The sequence below is a fragment of the Podarcis cretensis genome, assembly GCF_951804945.1.
Source record: "Podarcis cretensis genome assembly, chromosome: 12".
Classification (NCBI taxonomy): Eukaryota; Metazoa; Chordata; class Lepidosauria; order Squamata; family Lacertidae; genus Podarcis; species Podarcis cretensis.
Genome location: NC_137181.1, coordinates 30,093,833 through 30,118,167, shown reverse-complemented (window position 1 = coordinate 30,118,167; position 24,335 = coordinate 30,093,833). Strand labels below are relative to the sequence as shown.

The 24,335-nt window shown below is 40.6% G+C and overlaps 1 protein-coding gene across 3 annotated transcripts in view; it reads right to left on the bottom strand.

Moving 5' to 3' along the window:
• Positions 1 to 24,125, bottom strand: part of GLCCI1 (glucocorticoid induced 1) — a 42,439-nt gene extending 18,314 nt beyond the window's left edge. The window contains exons 1-3 of one of the 3 annotated variants that reach the window (XM_079948227.1): positions 23,175 to 24,125; positions 11,814 to 11,965; positions 1,207 to 1,293 (exon numbers count right to left, since the gene is read on the bottom strand). In XM_079948227.1, coding sequence (XP_079804353.1) covers positions 1,207 to 1,293; positions 11,814 to 11,965; positions 23,175 to 23,739 — 804 coding nt within the window. In that variant the 5' untranslated portion in view covers positions 23,740 to 24,125. The remainder of the gene's footprint in view (positions 1 to 1,206; positions 1,294 to 11,813; positions 11,966 to 23,174) is intronic. The other 2 variants (XM_079948225.1, XM_079948226.1) reach the window with 2 other exon arrangements.
• Positions 24,126 to 24,335: the final 210 nt, after the last annotated feature.

The following is a 24,335-nucleotide window of genomic DNA, read 5'->3' as shown; positions in this document are numbered from 1 at the left end:
TGTTCATAAAAACATAATGTTGTAATTCACACATCTGCCTTGGAAAGAAGATACACTAATTCTGACCTGTTTACAGAGCTCTGGACATGCCTTCTAAGACAGAATGGTGTACTGTACTTACAACAGTGGATTTTAATAGAGTCTATGATGAACTCCCAAATACAACTGAGGGCTGTCCTCCAATGCAAAAGCCTAATAATGATGGGATTGATTAATGCAACCTTTCTCAGAAAAAAACTGCTGGTTGCTGCTCTTTTGCATATGTAAATTGAAATAGCCTTCTGAAGTTACTCTTAAAACAAACAGCCAGGTGGCAATGTTAGCTAACCAGAAAAAAATCAACTAGGCTTTGATGCCACAAAAAGGCATCATATAAAAATAAATAAATAAACTGCACATTTTATTTCGTCATGTAAAGAATGTGCGACATTATATGTAGAAGATCTTGCTCCTATAAGCAACAATCACACTTTTAGCACCTTTTGAATATATTTTCAGTTTGAACCTTAAACCCATCAAGAATGTTAGCATTGTTCCCAGTGAATAGGTGTTTAACACCACCCTATTCTTGCTCTTCACTGTGTTAATTTTGTTCGTTTTACTCCTCTTAACATATTTCAGCAGAGACTTGCAGGGGAGGGGGGTCCAACTGAGCAAGCTGGAACACTTGCACTGAAGAGGCATTTACTTAGTGCTGCATTGGATACAAGCAACAATATCTACAATAATATGCAGTATGCCGTTTCTATGGTGTCAACTGAGCATATAAGAATTACTGGTGCAGACAGTATATGATAATTTCAATTTTAACATATAATACCCAAATGTATTAATTGGCTTTCATGTTAATTGTGGCCAAATAATGACAAGAATATGTGAGTCACAGATACTAAGTTATATTTCAAACATCACTACGGGGACATTTTTGAATCTGGGACAGATTTGATTCTTATCACGCATCTATCTACCTTTGGAACAATGCACACAATAACGTAAAACAGTGCAGTACAGCTTTATGTCAGTATTATCACAAAGAACTCTACTGACTCCCCAATGCATTCTGTCCATTCACTCACATTAAAGAAACCCTTAAATTGGGAGTTTGTAAAAGGGAGAAGAACATGAATGTGCTCCCATGGACAAACTACATCCAGTGAACCTGTGAGACTTGAGGGCCTCCTGTTTGTCAAACTGTTAAACACTTACTTCTTTTAGTTGATCAGCGCTCCCCCATGAAGCTGAACGCTGATGCGATCTCTTTTCTAATACCTCTTCTGCCCAACAGCTAGGTGTCTAAACGAACGAAAACCAACAAGTATGATATGGCACCATTACTTGCTCTTGTTTTAATCTTATAATGTTAGAACACCATTTAACAGTTATATTGCATATATGTATATTTCACATATGTATCTTCTTAGAGCAGGGTCGCCAATGTGGCACCCATGAGCGCAATGGTGCCCTTGAGGTCTGCCCCTGGCACACCCAAAGCCTCTGAGCTCTGCCCCCCCACTACCCCCTTCAACATCAGGTGGTGAGGGTGATTAGCTTTTTCTACCCTGAACAGTAGACAGAACTGAAGAAGGAAGCTGGAAGAGTAATGCTCTTTCCCACATCCTCTTTCAAGTCTATGTGCTTTTTAAGGCTCAGATTAATGCTACTGGATCCGGTTTTTGCTTGGATCCCTTGAAAAAGTGAAGTCTGTGTACATGCACTTTATATTTTTCTCACTCTTGGAGGTGGGGGTGAGAAGTGACCAGAGCGGGTGGTGCCTCACAATCCTTGCTCAAAAATCCAAATGTGTTCATAGGAATAAAGGATTGGGGACCTCTGCCTTAGATCAGCCCTAAAATAGGATTAATATCCTTTATTAATGATGGATGCTGTTACTGGGGGAGAAGCAGTTTAGTCTGCTGAAGTGAGTTTGTGGCAGAGGTAACATTTGAACCAGAAGACTTCCTGGTTCACAGCTCAGACAACTAGTCATTTCTAGGCACGACAATAGCTCTCTACAAACAACATGCAAGAGAATTTCCTTCATATGTTGCTAATAACATTTTCACCACGGAGCACTGTTTTAGATAAATGCACATTTCATTACTGCATACTGAAGTCACAAATGCATGCTTAGAACATGAACTAAATTAAAAACTTATAAACAGCAATAACACAGACCATGTAATATTGGCAACTTGCAAGCTGTGCTCCTGCCACATCCCCCACTTTTCTTTACACTGCATCTGCTATATTGAAAATGTGGCTTGCAAAGGCAAGTTGAACCACATGAACAGAAGCAGATGTGAAAAGCTTCAAAACAAAGGAAGCACTTGTTTAGAAGTGCACAAGTGAAGTGCTTTAGTGCAACTGCAAAATACAGATTCCCAGACAAATAAAGAAAATAAATATTTAGCTCAAGGAAAAGGACAAGGAGTAGATATTGTAGTAAAATTTGCCAAACCGTCAGCCTGTGGGAATGAGAAGTCAGATTTGCAGTTTTGACTTAGAAAATGGAGAACTGGAAGTAAGATATCTTATTCAGAGCTATCCCTAAAGCAAAACCTTTTCACTCAGTACCACTCATCAGATTACATTGAGCTTTTTGATATCAAACTAACACCTGATTATCTATACTGTAATACTATGGGTTACACCACTTGTCATTTGTGTTCAATGGTAAATGGGTAATATATTTAAAATGTTAATCGTGCAGAAGAATTGGAGACATTTCTAAAGACACATATAAGAGATTCTAACATTTCAGTGGTTTCACAGACCCAACAATGGACTAACATGTTCATCTGCAGGCACAATAATTCCTTTTGCAGCAGAATGGCTTCTCTCACCCTTACTTGTATTTAATATTCAGAAAGTGCTTGGAAATTTTTGACTATGCACAGAGCAAGCTTGTAATAAAACACTTGCCCTGATTGAAAATGGGGCATAAAAGTTGCCTCCGGGCAAGGTTCTTATCATCACCTTCTCTAGGCTTCCTCTTTTCTTCTGACAGATGCACATTCACAGACCTCAGCTGTGGTTGTGGTGCATATGAGAGAGACTCCACCCAGACTGGCAGTAGTAGAAGGAAACACAGCAGCAGCATGGTCACTGCAGTATCTGGCTTCCTTCAGACAGTGAAAGAAACACCAAGACAAAGGCAGCTCAGCCCAGAGGCAGCCATAACTATGCTATTGCCCCAGCTGGCAAAACATGCAATATGTTGCATGAGCTTGCTTACTCACGCTTCTGTTAAAGGGAGCTCACATTCCACAGCACTATCTGATCTTTTTAGCTGGTGATGATAGGGACTGAACATGCAAAGGACGTGCTTTTTCACTGAGCTAGAGTCTCTTCCCATTTAAGTGTCAGAGGCTGAAAAGTATTGCCAATAACGCTCTTTAAAAGCAACCATGTCAAAAGGACCATAACCCAAAATTGCTTTAACAAGCAGGTGGAAAATTTGAATTTTCAGATTTAGGAATGCTATAGCTCAAGTTGCTGGCTGGCTTTTCAACGAACATAGCGATGAGCTAGAAAAAAAAAGTGCATCAACTCATTTGATTTTAGCAAATTATGACTGTAAAATTGAAATTTGAGAGCTTTGAAGATCTCCGTCCCCACCTCAAGTACTACCTCAGTCTTCTACTCATTTGCCATATAAATAACTCCAAATTCTATTTTCTCAACACCTATTATGAGGATAAATGCTACCCACATACTTTATTTTTAAAGCTACATATGAAAGAAACATGCAACTATTAAAATGAGGACCAGCAGCTGTTTTGGTACAGTGTACAGCCCCCCCCCCCCCGCCACTATTTCATGACTGTTCACTGGGCTTCTCTGGTTTTCAAAGCACTAACTGTGCACCTTTAAAAGGCAGCACAACTGCCAGAAAGGCCTTCTATGCCATCCCTTTCATCAGTGTGAACTTTTGTTCAAGACGCAAGCTGTACTATGTGCACAGATCTGTTCCATCACTCCAACCTTCTAGCCCCGTACTTTTTACACAGTCCAGAAAACAGTGGAATGTAGCTGATGATTGTGCATAAGCCCACATAAGAGAAAATGAAAAAGTTGTCAAGTGTTTCATGGATAGCAACTTGTGCACAGCAGATTGCAGGTACATGTACATAACCCTGCAACTGTATGCTTAGGAGCAACTAGGACTTCAGCCCTTCTCCATGTGAAAGTCTACCCTGCACTAAGCCACGGTTTTGTTGCATGCGAAAAGCAAGTATTTTTTTACAAAATATTAATAGCTAATTTATGCATGATGTCCTTTTATCTTCTACTACAATTTCTCGTGTTCTCCTTCACTATGCACGATAATTGAGTGCTAGTCATGAAATGTAGCTTTTTAAACATTCTCTCTTATAAAATAAGGTGCAAGTGAGCTGAAAACTATTTTTTTTAATCCACTTTTTTTTTGTTAAGAACCAAAATAACAATTATTATAATTTAAGATGCTGGTTCTGCAATATATTCATATTGACTGCTACCTGATACACGTGTCAAGGCTACAGAATTTTGAAGATTTCGATCTCCAAAGTAGTAAAAAATCTGCAACTGTAGATGAATTGTAACATTCTTTAAAACGCTGAAACTTGTACATATGGACAAACTTAAAAAGCCCATGTCTTTACTTGCACCACTTGGAGAGAAACTGTACACATGGAAGGTTTGAATGACATGTTATGAAGACGCATGATGAAACCACGCTGCTGAAGCTAAGCAGGCCCGGATCTGGAAAGTGCCTGGATGGAAGGCTGCCTGGGAATCCCAGATGCACCACCCCGAGTTCCATGATAGAGGAAATGGACAATATAAACAGTACTGAATAAATGTCCACATTCCATTTTCTTAGAAGCTACTTCAGTCACTCACCTGTGGAGTACTAAATGTTGCCTCTAGGTGAATAATGAAGCTTGAAAAGTTTTGGCCACTCAAAAGGGAGATGGCTTTCCCAACACATTCATAATGCTATCTGTGTCATAAAGTATTAAAACACAGATAGGACATCAGATGGAACAATATTTTTTTGAGGGCTAATTATCTCTTGCAAGACTATTTGCCAGTCGGACTTCCAAAGGTGATACATGCATGTTGTCACGCCGTACAACCTGATCAGCAGTACAGCCAAAATCTGTACTCAATAAGCATTTGTGGATTTGCTCTTTTCTAATGTTTTTAATTTAATTGGCTGACTTTTTTTTTAACTTTATGAACTCTTATTTTATATTGTTTTATTGCTTATGATTATAATAAAGGTAAAGGGACCCCTGACCATTAGGTCCAGTCGTGACAGACTCTGGGGTTGCAGTGCTCATCTCGCTTTATTGGCCGAGGGAGCCGGCGTACAGCTTCCGGGTCATGTGGCCAGCATGACTAAGCCGCTTCTGGCGAACCAGAGCAGCGCATGGAAACGCCGTTTACCTTCCCACCGGAGCGGTACCTATTTATCTACTTGCACTTTGATGTGCTTTCGAACTGCTAGGTTGGCAGGAGATGATTATTATAGGGATTAGTTATCTATTGTGATTTTATTGTTGTTATGCACTGTACATTTACGGTATGTAACAATAGGATATTAAGTATAATAAATAAACAGTCTCATTAAGAAATTGATGTCACTTAGCAGTATAGACTTCTAATATACTTGGGCAATATGCAGTCACTGATCAATGAAAATGTACCTAAAAAGCACTTTTTAAAGTAGTAAAACACTCAAAAAAGCAAAAAAAAAAAAAAAAGAAATACAACTAAAATGCATCTAAAATACCAACTTATTTATTTTGGCATATATTTTATTATGACAGCAATAAAAAGTTTAAGTATTATATTTTCATAATGCTTCTCCAAGCAGTTAGTGGTAAGATATAATTACATCCAAAACTCAACATGAAGCATGAAATCTCACTTGCATACAACTTTTGGAAACAAATGTTCTTTCCCCTGAAAGTGACTCTGTAGGCAATATTTTTAGTACACCTTAATTAAAATTTGTGACAACCTTCAGGCACTAGTTAAGATCACGCTGCAAGTCATATCTGGGTTGCAGGTTACCATCTGGATATAAAGTCTGAAGAATGAAAAGCACTTTATTTGCTTTCAAAATAAGAAATCGCTAAGAGATGCCAAATTCTACACTTTGGATTTGGTCATTTGAGAACAAAATGATTTAACTGCTTTGAAAACAGACAATTTTGAACTGCAGTTTAATTTTTCTAAGTCTTGTGAGCCTATTTTGTCCATTAAAACAGATTAAATACCACAGCAGTTAGTTTTAATTTGATCTCCGTCATGTTATTTTAGTGTTGTAGTACTAAAGTGATGTCCATAATCGTGGTAAAACATCCCATTTTAAACATCAGTTTTATGTCCTTGTTCAAAGGTTTATCAAACAGTAACTTGCATAGTTCACTCAATTCAGGCCAAATATATGATATTCTGTCTATTTTTAACACAGGATTAGCTGGGACTGGCCATTAATTAGGTGGTTGGAAGGCACAAGAACAATCATGATTATTTTGAAGTGGATGGGTTTCTTACATACAGAATTATGATCTTGAGATAAACTGATTTTGGTCTAATATAGTTTATCCATCCCTAACAAAAGTGTTGAGAAGCGGCTGGGCCCAATACATTTTACCACCAGAAAGGAAGGACAAGACAGGCAGGGGAAGAATATACAGAAATCAACTGAACTAGCCATTTAATCTCACTTAAACACTGATGAGAGGACAGTGTCCTCAACTGCCCTTAAGGGCAGCAGGCTAGTAAACTGTGTTACACACAGTTGTTTTCCAACAGAGGAATATACCTGGGGGGCTGCCACTCTGTGCCCCACACGGACTAGCATGTGGCCCCTGAGGCGGCAGCCAATACTCTTTTGCTTACTACTAGGATAGTTCCTGGTTGAGAATCCAAAATTCAGAATCCAGTTTTTAGAGAATCTAAAAATTGTGAATCACCAACAGAACACAAGAGCCCATGAAGATTTTTGTGTGTAATTTAAAAAGAAAGTGGTGAGACTAAGACCTTAAGGGGTACCATGCCCAGTATTTTTTTTAAATGAAAATTATTCAGCTACATAGGAAGCTGCCCATCAATGGGTGCTGTTCCTGATGCTGCCTTTTATCCATGGTTTGAGATCTGTGACTACTGGTTTTGTTTTAAAGGCCACCTTAAGAGAATTTTATTTTGTTTTTACCTTTCAAGCAATTTGCAAACTTTTTAAGAATAAAAATTAATAAAAACCAGGTCAGACCGTTTGCCCATCTATCCCAGAATTGTATACTCTGATTCACAGCAGCCCTCTGGAACAGATGTATGCAGCTAATGTGACACTTACCAGATGTTGCTGGACTACAATTCCCATCATCCCCAACCACTGGACATGCTTGCTGGGGGTGATTGCATTGTGAGTTCAACAATGTCTGGAGGGCACCATGCTCTAGCTCTAGGATACAGGTAGCCAATGTAGTGGTCTCATGATATGGACCAACTCCCATTAGCCTCAGCCAACACAGCTAATGTTCAATGATGAGAGCTACAGTCCAACATCACCTGGAAGGCGCCACATTGGTCATTCCTGCTCTAGGGACTCTGACAAAGGTTTTTCTATCCCTTTCTACTCAGTCCTTTTAACTAGAGACGTCAATAGACTAAACCTAGAACTTTTTGCATTCAGAGCGTGTGTCCCACTGCTTGGGTATGCCTTCCTCCATACTCTGAACTGACACTCAGAACTGAACCAGCTCACCATGTTTTTCAGTAGTAATGCAGTAATTATAACCCAGATATACTTTTAAACTAAGCTAACCAGTAGTTAAAGGAAAACATGATTTCACCCCAAGTAAGTAATAATTGATTGTATTCCTCTTACATAATAGTGCCTAAAACCATACATCCAGCAAGTCTAACCATTCCATTACTGCAGAATGGCTCTCAGTATTTCCAATACTCCCAGCTATTATTATGTCAATCAATAGCCAGATCTTGATGTAGAGTCAGACCAATGCATTAATAAGGACAGCATGAAACACTCCAACAAAATGAAAAATGGGTCAAAGTGACCATGTTCCCTAAAGCTCCAAGTTAAATCAATAGAATTTGAGGTAATCAACTGTACATGTTGAGGTCTTGCTAGGCCATTTAACAGACAAAGAACGACAGTACCTCCAGTTTGCAAAACAGATACTATGCAATTACAATATTAGAATTACTATGACAATTCACCAGTGACAGAGCTGAAGTTGAAAATTTAAATCTCAACTCCAAAAATCCTTTCACTTCTTTCTTCAAATCTGTTCTATGCAAACCAAAGGAGGGCATCTGTTCCACTAATTTGGAATAATCATAGAGATAAAAAAATTATTCACCTTCTACAAACTAACAGTACAGTGGTGCCTCGCAAGACGAAATTAATCCGTTCCGCGAGTCTCTTTGTCTAGCGGTTTTTTCGTCTTGCGAAGCAAGCCCATTGAGGGCTTAGCAGATTAGCGCTATTAGCGGCTTTTAGCGGCTTATCAGATCAGCTGATAAGCGGCTTAGCAGCTTAGAAAAAGGGGGGGGAAGGGGGAAAAAACCCGCAGGAACTCACAAGACATTTTCGTCTTGCGAAGCAAGCCCATAGGGAAATTCGTTTTGCGAAGCGCCTCCAAAACGGAAAACCCTTTCGTCTAGCGAGTTTTCCGTCTTGCGAGGCGTTCGTCTTGCGGGGCACCACTGTACTGTTCACCTGGAGTATCACACTCAGCAAGGTATTTTTATTATTATCATTCATTCATTGTGTGGTACCCAATGCACTCTTTCTGTAAGCCCAAGATATACACAGTTCAAGTTCCCCACCCCATGTGCACCCTTCCCAAGTCAGCTTTGAAGAGTTGAGGCAACTCCCAAAACTGATTTAGGGGGCGGGGCACCTGAGAGTGGAAGAGGAAGTTCCATTGCACAGCTAAATGTCCTTGCACTGATGGAGCAATTGAGTTGAATACCACTCACTATTTTTATATTTCACATTTCCTCCAATCAGGAGCACAGAGCAGCTAACACTAAAAATTAAACCATACAGTGATAAAATAATCAAAACCATAAAATCTCAATAAAAAACAGTAAAATCTGCAGCAAGGGGACCACACCTAATTATCTGAATGACTGGACAAATAAAAATACATTCAGTGACAATTTCTACTCTAATGGCAGACTGAACACCCCCTAGAAGGGAGTTTCAAACTTGGGTGTCTCATTATCCTAGTTAGCACGCTAAAGCTGCAGTTATTTAACTACCAGGTACTGCCAAATATATGTGTTTAATATGGGGATTCAAGAACAACTCAACACCAGCTTAGAAGATAAGGCTGCCTTTAACTTTCCTGTATTTAAGGGAAAATTCCAGCTTTCCAGCAAGGCATTAAGCAGGGTGATAAAAAGGGCTTAGCTACTTCCCATCTTAGCTAAGTTATCATAACCCTGTACTCTGTTTTTCCCATTCATAACACACAGGAAAAGTACAGAAGAATCATATACACTGCTACAGGGTATGGAGGCATTATCTTAATTGCTTTATATTCAAAAGAACCTTAAAGCAAAGTACAAGACAGAATAGAATAGAATTATACTGTCAAAAATCAACAGGGACCAGGCCAAGAAAATCCTTCTGGGAAGGCATGTTGGAATAAAAATGCCATTAAAAGGCACTGAAATGCCAAGATAGCCAATGCCTGTCTGATATGCACTGGAAGAGAATTCCTACAACAGAGGGACGGCTCCATTATTATTATTATTATTATTATTATTATTATTATTATTATTATATACCCCACCCTTCTGGCTGGGTTTCCCCCAGTTGTTTGTCACCATGTGGCAGACCTCAGGGGCATGAAGCACTGCAAGAAGTGCATACCCCATGGCTGTACCAGTATGTAGGAAGCTAAAAAACTCTCTCAGGTATTCTGATCCCAAATTCTTTTAAAGACCAATATGAAAACCTTAAATCTGACCCAGTAGCATGTTGGCAGTCAGTGCAGATCCCTGTGCAGAGTAGGTGTTACACGCTGCTGATAGTGTCAGGAGCTTGTCCTACACTCGAGTAGGACCCTGGCAGAGACACATGCCCGACTGGCATGTTCCCTCCTTCCTGGTTGATTGTTCAGGAACTTCAAAAGCTTTCTTCTGCCCGAACATCACAGCAACCGATGCCAACAGACATCGGCACACTTAGGGATCCGCAGAGTCTTCGCACCTTGTGTGACAGACCTCAGCAACTCCGCATTTTGGCTAATCTACATTATTTACATATAAACACACATGGAGCACTGCAACATGGCTTCCTCTCTCTCTAGCATCAGACAGCAAAGAGAAAAAGAACAAAGGACAATAGTCCCACTTTACGGAACACAGTAACACAAACATCCTGTCTCCGTCACTTCCCACTCTGTGGAGTCAAAACATACACCGTCATGTGAAAGACAACAATCCCATGACAGTAATCACGGAGCAGGAATCTCAACAGTTAGTAGTGTAGATGCACTACATTAATAAATAATAATAATAATAATAATAATAATAATAATAATAATACAGTAATCAAGCCTAAAGGTTACCGATTCATGAACAACTGTGGCCCTAGCTGGAAAAAGGCACTCTTGGCTACTGATAACATCTGGGCCTCTAGTGACAAGGATGGATCCAGGAGTACTCTCAGATTACAGAGCTCCTCTCCTTCTAAATGCGTGCAACGCTATCTAGATCAGGAAACTAACCTGAACATAGGAACTTCTCACCTATGGTGCCTCCCATCTTGTCAAATTGATAACCAGCAACTGTTCTTTTCCCTGGGACTTACTTGGTCCTGGGGTTTGTCTTCAATTAAACACTCCAATTCAAAGCCACACTAAAAGAGCCAGCCTGTCCAGATATTAGACTCAACATCTGAAGCAAGGAAGAGTCAATGCTAGGGAACAAAGCTCATTTCCTAAAAGAACAGGCTGAAGCACCTATCTTGTCCCAGTGCCGATTTCTAGAGGTACTGCAAGCCCATAAAAAGCAGCATAAGAACAAAAAAGAAAAGAAAAATCAAACTGGAACAGGAGACAGAAAATGTCCAGGTGGGCCTCTAGAATGGATGCACATTAGTGACAGCTGCTTTTTGGACTTTCACATTTCCATAGTATTTGAAAAGAAGACTAAATATAAGGTTCTGAATCCCTCCTGTATACCTAACCTACTCATGTCTCAAATTTAAAAAGCTTCATTAATAAAGCTGTCCTGCTCCAAGCAAGAAGACCCCATGGCCATGAGGCAAACCTGAAATTATTTCAGAAGCCACAACCCCTCACAAATAACATGCAGATGGTATTCTGTATATCAGAGCTCACCAGTGATTTATAAGTGAAATAGGCCAAATGCCCTAGCTTTGCTGCAGTAGAGGGAAAATACCATCTTGCACATGGCTGCTCAGAACCTTATGACCTTTCCAAATGGACCCTAAAATAAAAGACAGATCCCTGCCTTGAGGAACTCCCAACCTAAGCCTGGACTGTTGGGTAATAAGGAAAAGAGAAGTTGAACATGACAAGGGCGCGTGAAGTGTAGGCAAGGGTGAACTAGAGAGATGTTTCTATTAGGGAATATTACAATATGAAGGAGAGTATGTTCCCTCAGCTTCTATTTTGCTTCTTCTCTTACCTATCCTCAACCAACTCATCCACAGTGTTTTTAGGTACCAGAACTGCTATGTATTGCACATATTATTTGGAATGAATGACACACAACCGTTAAGTAAATAGCAATGAATGGCTTCTCAAACATACCTGAGTGGATTTATCCTTCATGCATGAAGGATAGTGTATGTGGGGATCTCGTGGCCACTGTCCTGTGAGGTAAGGTCCCGTTATTGTGTCCAAAGAAGAGGTACGTCTTATGGTGCTAGAAGTTCTAATTTGCTGGGCTTTTGGCCTGTCCACTGAAACAGAAACATGTTATATGCGACAGTTAATATGGTGTTTTTAGCTATTCACATCTGTTTTTAGTGTGGCAACTTGCACAAAAGGCCTTTTAAAACTGAAAATATTTGCCTTAAGTACAAAAAAACCCTCTCAACAGTTGAGGTAAATGTGATCAATGCCAAGCATTCTGTAACTAGAGGGAATATGCACAACTGTTACAACCAGACTACACTGAAGGTAAACTCAGGAAAGAGTATTTGTAAGATTTTCTCTCACTTACTCTTCCATCTTTCAATCCCACCATATATAAATCCAAGGCTTGATATTCTGCATTTTGAAAACTAATGGCAAGACACAGTTTCGGGGGGGGGGGGGAGAGAGATACACCGGAAGGCCACACACTATCTTTAAGACTAATATTTTTTATGATACATTTGTAATAGGTAAGGCTGAAAACCTAATTTCACCTTCTTAGAAGTTAAGCTGAATAGGACTTCTGAGCAAACATGGTTAGGGCTGCACTTTAAGAGTTTATTTCATTGTATGTGCAGACACAGAGTGCTAGACAAAGAGTTATTATATTAAGAAAATACAACTAATGTTAGAGCTGTGGAAGCTACTCTATTCCAGTTAGATCACTTCTCATTGTTTTACCTTGCATTTTCTTAACAGATTCTGAGCCTCATGTGACAATAATGACTTGAATATAACATCCGATTATGGGGACAATGTATCCCATGAAGTCCCATCTCCATGTCCTGAACTACGTACTATCAAATAGCAGGAAGGGAAGGGAAGCTAGATTATTTGGAGAACCTGCAACCTTCTACCTCCAAAGGTGTTATTAATAATTCATTTCTATACTGCAAATTCATAAAAAGATACCCACGTGGTATACAGAATCTCAATTAAAACCAAAACATCAATAAAAATCAACATATATAAAAGAATCTGAAATACAAAAATAGATGTTCTAATAATGAAAATAATAAATTATTTCCCTAACACTTGCTAAAATATCAAAGTCTTTAAGTTGGCACTTGGAGCTCATTACAGACGCCAACTTGATTTCATTAGGTACACAATTCCTTAACTAACACATAATTCGCAATTTCTTGCTGAGGGCAGTCTAGCACTGCCAGGCACCGTCAGACATGCCTCTGTGGCAAATTACAAAGATCAGGCAGGGGAGTAAGGAATAAGGCCATATTTTAAGCACAATGCCCAAGATTGCTTAGAGCTGTATATAATAATGGGATACTAAAAATAACTTGGTAGCATAGTGACTGCCCGTACAGCTCCCACATAGGTGCAAGGTAGCATGCCCAGTAAAAACCCGGCTGCAGAATTCTGTGTCAGCTACTGCTTCCAAACCTACTCCAAGGGCAGCCCCACATAGAGTGTATTATAGTAGTCTGCACTCAGTTATCAATGCTTGAACCACCATAACCAAGCTATCCTGATTCAGGAAAAGTCACAGCTAATGCACATGCTGAAGCTGGTGAAAGGCATTCCTAGTTACTGAGGCAACCTGAGTCTCAAGGGACAAAGCTGAGTCCAGGAGTACCTCCAGACTGCACGCCTGCTCAGAGGGAGTGCAAGAACAGGCATATGGTCTATATCTCAGACACAGAAACCACTCATCAGCCATGTTTCCACCTGGCCAGGATTTCAACTCAATTTACTGGCCCTCATCTAGCCCACCACAGCATTCAGGTACAAGTCCATGCTTTGCACAATCTCACCTGACTCAGATGTTATAGAGAAACACAAGATGGTTGTTATTGGCATATAGGGGACACCCTGCTCCCAACCTCTTAACAGCTACTCCCAACAGTTTCGTATGTTTAATAGAATCAGCACCCTGTGACACCCTATAAAACAAGTGCCAGAGAGCCGAAAGGCACTCCCCTAATGCTATCCTTCGTAACCAACCTCGTAGGTAAGATTGGAACCACTGTAAAACAATAGGCCCCAATATCCTTTCCTTGGAGGCCGTCCAGGACACCTAGTTGATGCCATCAGAAGCTGCTGAGAGATCAGGAAGTAGGAACAGGGTTGCACTCCTCTGTCCCAAGAAAGGGAATCCACTAGGGAATCCAAGGTCAAACTCAATTCTGTTCCAAAACTGGGCCTAGATAATCAGTCTCCTCCAAGAGTACCTACACTTGTGCCAACACCTTCTCTCTCAACTCCTTTGCCCTAGAGAGGGTATTTGTGACTACATGATAATCATTAAAAGCCAATGGGTCCAACAGGGGTCCAGCATGGGTTTCTTTAGAAGAGGACACTTTCAGCCAGGCAAATAAACTGCACCCAACCACTCATACCTCCTCTACTAGCTTTTATGAACCAAGGTGGACAAGAATCAATGGGGTGATTTCAATGATTTTTTTTTCCCAAAATGAAAGAGCATGATAACCCTTCATAAGTATTTTTTAAATGTCAAATATACTACAGAAGGATTTCTAAACTCAAGATTCAAAAGTATTAATGTTAGCAATGGTAGCATTGTTACTAGATTACTAAATAAAGTATTTAAGCTACACTATTATGATTCAATGTCGGTAAAAGTGCTTTCAGAAGTTACAGAATATACAGCCACTTTATTGTATTTGGTTCAAATCGTTAGTGTGACACATATTGTTCCTGCAATGAAGTTGCAAGGCTTTTAGACAAGCAATCAAAATACCTCCTGCTTGTCTCTTGCCACAGATTCCTTCATTTTCTGCATCAGGTGAAAACTGATGAATGTTTAAAGACAATACAAACAAATATGAATGTTATTTGAATGGCCACTGGAAAGAAAGGCTTTTTAAAGGGGGCAAGAAAATTGTGAAAATCAAACTGTTTCCCCATTTCCCCTTAGGTGCCAGTTAATACCTATTCTGCTGCCATGCTTTCAAGTGTCTTCTGTAATGCTATTATGAAGCTAAAACAAAAGTTCAAAATAAGAAGCTTTGGTTCTTTTAGACATAAATTCCAGTAACATTTTTGAATATATATTATTTTTGAATATATATTATTTGGAACAGGACATAAAATAAGTATGGGTCAATATAAACAATTTTCTGTTTTTTTATAATTTTATGTTGTATGCTGCTTTAGATTTTTAATATAAAGTGGCACATAAATAAAAAGCAAAGTTTACTGCCCTAGATTGCACAAGGCAAACTATGGTTTGAGCCCCTCGATAAGACAGATATGCCATGATGAGTAAAATACAGTATATGTTGAGCTTTCGAGGGAGTAAAGAAGCAAAGCACACCTCCCTTTTCCACTAGTCTTTTCCCTCTGCACCCCTTATTAGTGTGCATGCACACACAATGTCCTTTAGTGCCATATAATACAGCCAGCAAAGGTTTCAGGAGGCTTGGAGGCTGCTCCTGAAATCTCCCTTGTGAACTCTGTTCTAGGATAGCTGAAACCTGAACAGCAGTGCTCTTTTTAAAAAGTCATGGATACGCTGCACCATTTTGTTGCAGATCTCCAGATGTGATATATGTAACATCCAAATGTATTACTGCTCCTTCATTTACGTTCTGGCAGGGTTTATTTCCCAAGCTCAAAAAAACAAGTTTCTTCAAACGTCTACATATAATTTTAAGTCCAAAAAATAAAACCTTTCTTTGTATACTACAACGTTGGATTTTCTTTTAAAAATTCTTCCTCTTCCTCCACCCCCCACAATATTTTCCCAAAGGGCAAGAACAAATACATGTTCGAGATCTTTAGAAGCAGTAGCTTGCAGCTTTATCTCTAACACTATTTTCAACTGATTTCCATTTAATTTTTTTGTACTTTTTTGTATGTTTATGTACTAAGCTATAAGTGATATTTACAGAAAATTGTCATGTTTGCTACTGACTCTTGAAACCAGAATTCCCATATACAGCTAAAGTACTGAACACATGAGTTTTCCAGACTTTACTGGGGTCATGTAGCTGGCACTCTTGCCTTTTTTTAAAAAGAGAGCAAACAAAACTAGGAAAGATTTCGACTACTGAGCAACTATTGGTGAAGATAAGATTACATGACCCCATGACTGCTAATGAATACTTGGATTACAGCCCAAACCAGATCATATTCAAGAACATTACACTTTTTGTAGAATACACAATTAAGTTCAACTTTTATTGAATGTATTTTCTCTCTGGAGCTAAAATAGACTTCAGAACCTTAATAGTTTAAAACCATTCATCTGAAGTTAAAAAAGAAAGGTAAGCTTCATCTCAGTTATAGGAGGAACTTAGTAAACTGTACTAGTCTGGGTTCCTGACAGTATTTTACAGTTGTACACAGATATGTAACAACTTGAAAGTTTTAAACTTCAAAAATCCAAGTTAAATTATTTGCAAAACTGAGTTATGACTAAACTTGCCTGTCATTTTAAGAAGATGGAGCAACTACATATCATTCTTACTTATGAAATAAATGTTTTATATAGGTGTTTATCTAGATAAATTACAAATAAAGATTTAAGCTGCTGCACCCTAAGTAGAAATCCTACATTTTATTTTATTTTGCACACTGGCAAATCAGAATACCAGTTGAAGGCCTTCAATGAATTAAAGGGATGGAATAAGCAACTGGGAAATTCCACCACAACAGCAACAGCACAAGATTTCTAAACCCTGGTACTTTATGGTAGCTTCTTGGTCACTGAAGCTGAACCTCAGCTGTTTAGCAATTGTCCTGAGGAGAGGGAAGTGAACAGAAAACTGCCTTGAGAACTCTGATACAAGGAAATAGTAATAACTGAACTTAAACTGCTAATCTATCCCTGAACATAAGCTATATAGCATAGATAGAATGTTTGCATCTCCCTGCCTTAACATATAGGGTCTGGGTGTGTGAAGATTTGGCCTCAAGGGTAGGAACCTCATGGCACACTGAATAATTGGAGAGAAATCCCTTAAGCTATGGGTAGGCAAACTAAGGCCCGAGGGCCAGATCCGGCCCAATCGCCTTCTAAATCTGGCCCACGGACAGTCAGGGAATCAGCGTGTTTTTACATGAGTGGAATGTGTTTTTTTATTTAAAATGCATCTCTGGGTTATTTTGGGGGCCTGCCTGGTGTTTTTACGTGAGTGGAATGTGTGCTTTTATTTAAAATACATCTCTGTGTTATTTGTGGGGCATAGGAATTGGTTCCCTTTTTTTCTCTTCAAAATATAGCCCGGCCCCCCCACAAGGTCTGAGGGACAGTGGACCGGCCCCCTGCTGAAAAAGTTTGCTGACACTTGCAGTGCTCTGGGTGGAGTGAGGCAGGGTGGGGAGGAGAGAGAAGGAGAAACAAATTATGAGAGCTTAAGCTTTTTGGTCTGAGTAGGTCCCAATTTCTCATCTACTTGATGCTTCTTGTATTCAACACCTCCTAGAGAACATTGAATATGCTCAGCATGCTTTGTGTCCTCTTTAGGGTTTTTAGTTTATTATTCTAATTCAGACATATGATTTTAAAAGTTTTTATCCAAGATACTTTTAGTATAAAGGTAAAAAAGGTAAAGGACCTCTGGACAGTTACGTCCAGTCAAATTTGACTATGAGGTGTGGCGTTAATCTCTGCTTTCATACACACCCAATAACATCACCAAAATAATTCAGAAAGGTTGCTCTACATAAAGAAGATACAGCTTAAATGAACGATGAAAAGGACATCTTTTAGCCACAGATAAAATGCTTATTTGTATAAGCATTTATGCGACATGTGGAGTGCTCATTTGCATACATCAACATGTTGTCTATCTGATGTCACAACAAGCACAAATTCTACATGTAAAGGCGTTGACATGAAGCATGTAACATATGCTGGTGGACGCATGGAATTTTCACAAAGTACTTTACTCATAGGGACGTGGGTGGCGCTGTGAGTAAAACCTCAGCGCCTAGGACTTGCCAATTGCATAGTCAGCGGTTCGAATCCCCGCGGCGGGCTGAGCTCCCATCGTTCGGTCCCAGCTCCTGCCCACCTAGCAGTTCGAAAGCACCCTTAAGTGCAAGTAGATAAATAGGTACCGCTTTATAGCGGGAAGGTAAACGGCGTTTCCGTGTGCTGCTCTGGTGCCGATTCGCCAGAGCAGCTTTGTCACGCTGGCCACGTGACCCGGAAGTGTCTGCGGACAGCGCTGGCTCCCGGCCTCTAGAGTGAGCTGAGCGCACAACCCTAGAGTCTGTCAAGACTGGCCTGTACGCGCAGGGGTACCTTTACCTTTTACTTTACTCATAGCCACCATAATGTCTGTTTTGGTTCCACGCTTTCACAGAAGCCAGGATTCTGAGAGCTACAATCTGCTAAGCAACTACATACCATTGTTACTTATGAAATACAAACAATATAATTCAGAAAGAAGATGATAAACGAGCAGATTATCCACAACAACAGTAGTGAAAACACAAGAATAAAATGTCTTCCTAAATAAGGCTTTTCAATATCTGTCTAAAACAGGAAGCTTGTTGAACTTTTGAGAAAGTGTCCTATAATTGAGGTGCCACCATCAAGAAGATCCTGATTCTGGTATCTAATTTCCACCAAAGATGAGCCAGAGAGCAAATGTTTTGGGGGAACATGGGTACGGTTGGGCCAGAAACAACCTGTTTCACACCAAACCATTCTGAACATGTGAGATCTTATTCTCAATATTAGTTTGGTGCACCATCACAATGCAATCATAAAAAGTTAGCTTTTCAGGTAAGCGTCCAGGGCATCACCAAGGGGAGTTCTTGAGAGCAGTGAGATCTCATATATGACATTTTTCTACACACTATGGAAGAAAAACACAACTTTGTATGTGATGGTGCAAGGCACAAGTACACTGAGCATGCCAACAGGACCACCTGATGCATTAGTACTCTTATTTGAAACAACTATATATGTATAACCAGTAAATAAATCAAACCAAACATGAAAGCCATGAACTTGAGCTATGTTTTCACAATGATTTATCACATAGGTCAACTGCCCTTCACCTTTAAGAAAACAGGTCTAGTTAACTTTATCTTGTATTTATGCCAATGTAGCCCAAGATAATTTATTCTCAGCAGTAGGGGGAGGAAGGAGCAAGCTCTAGGCCTCAGAATATATTCAAAGGCTATTTGAACTTGTTAACAAAAGCATTTAAAGATTAAATTCACTGTCCATAACCCTTTAGAGGCTTGTAAGAAAACATCTGCATCCATTTTAAATTACAGACAATAGCCACGTCTCATCCAAATAATTTGCCAGAGATTATACATTTTAAATTGTACTCTCTATGCTTAATTTATCGTATTTTTATCTTGATTTGGTAAAAGGAAACCTCCAGGAGTAAATTTAGAAGTCATGCATTCACAGAAGGACAGCTTAAATATTTTTTAAACAAGTTAATTCACATTTATATCAGTTTAAAAAGGGCCGGATTAGAATGTAAAATGTGGATTATGTAACTGAAATGCATTAGTTTTATTACAAATCAGCAAGCATTTCTCCCCAATAAAACACTATGACTTTGTATTTGGTTAGCTAATATTTTAACACAGTGGCATTCAAGTAACCAAATGCTGTTCAGTCACCACTATTTTCCAGTACAACTTTTTGCACTGGGTTAATTCACATATGTATTATTCATTTTTCATATAACCATGGCACTCAGTAAAACAAATGCTTGCTTATTTAGCGTATTTATAAACCACTCTTCATGCAAATATATCCCAGGATGGTTGTAAGACATCTGTTTTTATCTTCAAAAATGCAATAAGGAAACAGTTTTTAAAAATGTAATAGAAAGGGAAAAAACTGCAAAATGTCAGTTTTAGTAAAACATCAGATGCTGTAGGACTCCAAATAAATATGCACAAACCCAAAGCATGAAATGACTATTACGTTTTAAAATGTAGGTTGCTGAAGATCATAAATATGTAGAAAGAAAGAAAATGCATTTTTGTAGAAAAACAAGAACCCTGTTCTACAAATTTAAGCTCTAAAGATTGGCCTGGCTTGATTCTATTTTAAACCAGAATTAATGTTTTGGTTTTTTAAAACCAACATTTTAGATCATCCTTAAGCTGCAAAAGGGGGAAGGATGATGGAAGGGGAAAAAATCCAGAGGAAGCTGTTTTCATTCATGCAGTAGTGATGTCAGCGTCTGCAGTGGCAGCTGCCTGACCTGTACAAGCTTCCAACCCAGAGCACTTTTGCAGATTTCTTTTAAGAACCTCTGGCAGCTCCATTTTTACTAAAGAACTTAAATCAGAGCAATGTCCTTTAAACATCTACACTGTAAGAAAGTGAAAGACATACCTATGTATACATATATTTATATATATATATATATCCTAGAATGGCTCCAGTACAACTGAATAATGCAACTCATTTGCAAAGCCAGAGCCATGCAATGCAGTACAAACACTAATGCAAAGATAAAACAAGATACATTTATGTGTGACTTAAAACATTCCAAAGTATGGTATCTATGAAACATATTTATTATTCTTTCATGCTCTTTGAAAATTGTTAAAATAAATAACTGAATAATTAGGGTAATTAATGATTGAAGCTAAATTGATTTATTCTGCTATAAGGGAGTTTTCACAAAGCAACCGAGTTCTCTGAAGTTATTCCATAATGCAGGTTGCCATGCTAACTATACTACATGGGCCAGAGTCACAAGAACTGGTGAAACTAGTCCACGGGGCAGATTCTGCAGGCTAAGAATTTGAAAGTAAAACTAAATATTTTATTTATTAGCTTGCAGAATTAAATAAGGCTTGTTCTGCTATCTAAGATGAGTGATGCCATAGACCCTAAAAGGCAACAAAATCTAGTGGAACTTTAACGGCTAAGAAACTGATTATGGCATAAATCTTTTGTGGACTACTGTCTACTACATCAGATACAAATGTGGGTTATGGTCCATAAAAGCTTACGTCATAGTAAAGTTAGATGCCTCAATAGCTTGGTTTGTTTGTTTGTTTGTTTGTTTTTTGCCGCAACAGGCTAATATAGCTGTCCTTCTAGAAATTATAAAATGAATGAATTCAAATATTCAGTACGTGGGCCCATATTTTCATTTGTTCGGGATTTACTGGAGGGTGCCTGCTTTGAAATGCCAGCTCAACTAATGAGGATTTCCTTATGGTACATGCAGGTTAACAGTTCACTGCGGTCAATCCATAGTTATATATTGTATTCTCACAACTCTATTAAACAGTGGATGCTGCTATGATGGCTTAAGGCAGGCTCAAACAAGTTTAATGAAGTCATTCAGTTATAATTTAAGAGGACTGAATCATTGAAAGTAAGGCAGAAACATAATTCATCTATTAAAAGAGACTGTATTATTTTAAAATACTTTGATAAAAGAATGATCAGCTTTTTAGTATTTGTTCACAAACACAACACATTTAAATGCAGATTCAAACATGCAGTATTTGTTAGCAGTTTTCCATTTTGTTTTATTTTAGCAAGCAAACAGAAATGTTTGAGTTAGCTTAATTAGAATTGTATGCACTTGTCTTGTCCCCATAAAAGGAGAAAGCTTACATTTTCTAGACCCAATAACATGGATTAAACTCCATTTTTACAAAATACTTGGTTTAGAAACACTAATTCCATAAGGGTTTCCATAAGGATGAATCAAGATCATAGGCCTGTTGCATAACTTACATGTAATTTGAAATGCAAGGGGGGAAATTAAATTTCATCTAGATGTAAATGTTTTTAAGGCTGATATAATACAAGCAACATTTTGGAGGAGTGAATTTAGTACAATCCAAATAATCATAACTGCACAACTAAGTGCAAGGATTCATGGCAATAATGCATCCAACTTGCTGCATTCAATACTATATCAAGAGGGGTATCTAATTTGCTTCTGAAACAAAACACAGTCTTGGCATGATTAAAGACATGCTTAAAGATACAGGTTACCCAATAGCTATAGAAGGATAAGCAGTATATTTCATATGATTCATTCAACTGCTTAAGGGGAGTGGACAGAGCCACCTTTTAAAGAAACTTTTTCAAATATGTTTGGAGGGAACTTTTCCTAGTACATTATATTCTTTAACAAGAATACCACAGAATGTGCATTCTACTTGCCTCCAGGGTTCAACAAGGTTTAATTTTAGCTCTACAAAGGGTTGCATTTGAGGGAGAGGGGTTTTCGAAAGCTTTGTAAGTAGATTTGTGCATCTTATATATTGGAAATATTGCAGGAGCGGCATGGGTGTTGTATTCTATTTAGAACCTGCAGTTTTGCTAGCATGAGCTTGTTTAAGTCAGGTGTTTTTTATACCTTCCTGGTAAAAGGGTACAGGAATACTTTTACAAACACTGCTGTTTTGCAAATCTTATGGTCTTGGTATCTTTGTGCTTCGGCTTCCCTGAAGGCAGACATCTCAGAACTTACACTTCAATAACCTATTGAAGTATTTAAATGTAAGTTGGCCAATATGGAACCATCAGACATTAGCCCGCCTTTAGGCACTAAACCAGATGAAAATTTCCATACAAGGCATGGATACAGCATGCTGCAACGCAAGCGTTGAAAAACACTCTTCTAACCCCTTCTTAAAAAGGTGGATAAAATATACTTCATTAAACTGAGAATTCTGCTTCAGGGCACAAGCCAGTCCAAGCATTCTATTCACACACATAAAACGCAGCAGCTTACTTTCTAGTTTAGTAGCTCTGCATTAATAGAGCTTGGGAGTTCCACTCTCCTTTAAGGATATGCAACAAGGCTCACTTTACCAATAGATAAAGGATTGCAAGGTAGAATTTTATAGCCCTTCAGCAGCCTAAACCGCGAGGAGTATAGCAGAGTAGATGCAGGGTGTTAAAAGGGGTCACTAACCAAGACTCGAGCTGAATTAAGACCTTGAGTCTAAACATTTAGGGTGGTGTGTTGTTGGGTGTTTGTGTTTTTTTTTTAAGGGCTGAGTCACTTCGCCTTCTTTAGGGCTGGCGATCGTATTCACACTTACCTGGGCATGAGGCCCCCACCGAAAAGACGGGAAGATACTTCCGAGCAAACCCTTGACAGAAATGCGCCGCTAGATCAGGGAGGTGGTGCCATAATCCGAAACATGAACCGCGGGGTCGAGTTTGTTATTTTTTAGAGGGGTGGCTCAAGGAGGGTCTTCTCCACAGTGCTGCGTGGGGAGTTTGAGGTGGAAAATTGGGTTATGGGGGGGGGGGGGCGGAGAGAGACGGATTCCAGGTGAGAGCCCCACAGGTGCCCTTACCTCTGTAGATGGGCGAACTGGGGCTCCTCCTCTCAGGTGAGATGCTTCTCCGCCGGCCGCCGCTGCTGCTGTCGGGCGAGCGCCTCTGCCTCACCTTCACCCTCCCGGGCTCCGCCGCGCCGCCTGCTCCTGGCGGGGAGGCGGCAGCCGCGAGGGACAACGGAGGAGTCGAGCTGGGCGGGGGCGGGCTGCTGCTGCCGCCGCCGTTGTTGCCGCCGCCGCCTCCTCCTCCTGCTCCGCGAGGCCCCCCGGGGCCGGTGTTGCTCCCCACCGAGGCTGAGGCGGCGGGAGAGCGAGTGGGGCTGTGCTGGTTGCCCCTGAGGAGCTGGTAAGGGACGGTGGCGCGGATAGGCTGGAGCAGCCGGCTAGTCCCCGAGCTGCCACCGGGGGCGCCGCCGCCGCCGCCGCTTCCTCCTCCTGCTGCTGCTGCCGCTGTTGCTCCGGCCCCGCTACTACCGACTGAGGAGGCTCCGGCGCCGCCGCTGGTGGGGGACCCGGCGGCCCCGCGGCGCATCCTCTGCGCGGGCGGATGGTGAGGAGGGGTCTGCGAGGAGGAGCTGGACATGGCGGCGGCTCCGAGGGCCACAGGAACGAGGCGGGTTTTTCCCCTCCTCGAGGCTCTTTCCCCTGGGAAGGAAAAAAAGGGGGGATGGGAAGGCGACCGGGGATCCCGAGTGAGGCAAGTTCTACCGCCCAGATGTGGCCATGGCTGCCCTCGTCGGCAGCTCGGCTCCTCGCGGCTCACATTGTCCACACGGCGCCGGCCGCTGAGGAGGCACAGCTGGGGTGGTGGTGGTGGGAGCGAGGAGGGGTTGCTTAAGGCTCGCGCTCCTACCTAGCCGCGAGCGTTGTGCGGGGGGGGGGGGGAGGCGGCGCTACCGCACCTGCAGCTAGCCAGCCCTGCCAACCTACCCTCCTGCTCCGCCGCCCTCCCTCCGAATGGCACTCCGCAGGCTCCGCCGCCCCGTCTGTGGCGGGCGAGGGGCGTCAGGCCTCGCGCCCATTGGGCGCCCTGCCTCCGTTAGCTCGAGCCGGATTGGACGCGGACCGGGAACGGGCGGCGCGTCTGCCCAATCGCCGGCCTCTGCTTTACCTGGAGGAGGGGAAGGGCAAGAAAAAGGAAGGGGGTGGTAGTTTGGAGCCGCTTTGTGCGGAGGAGGG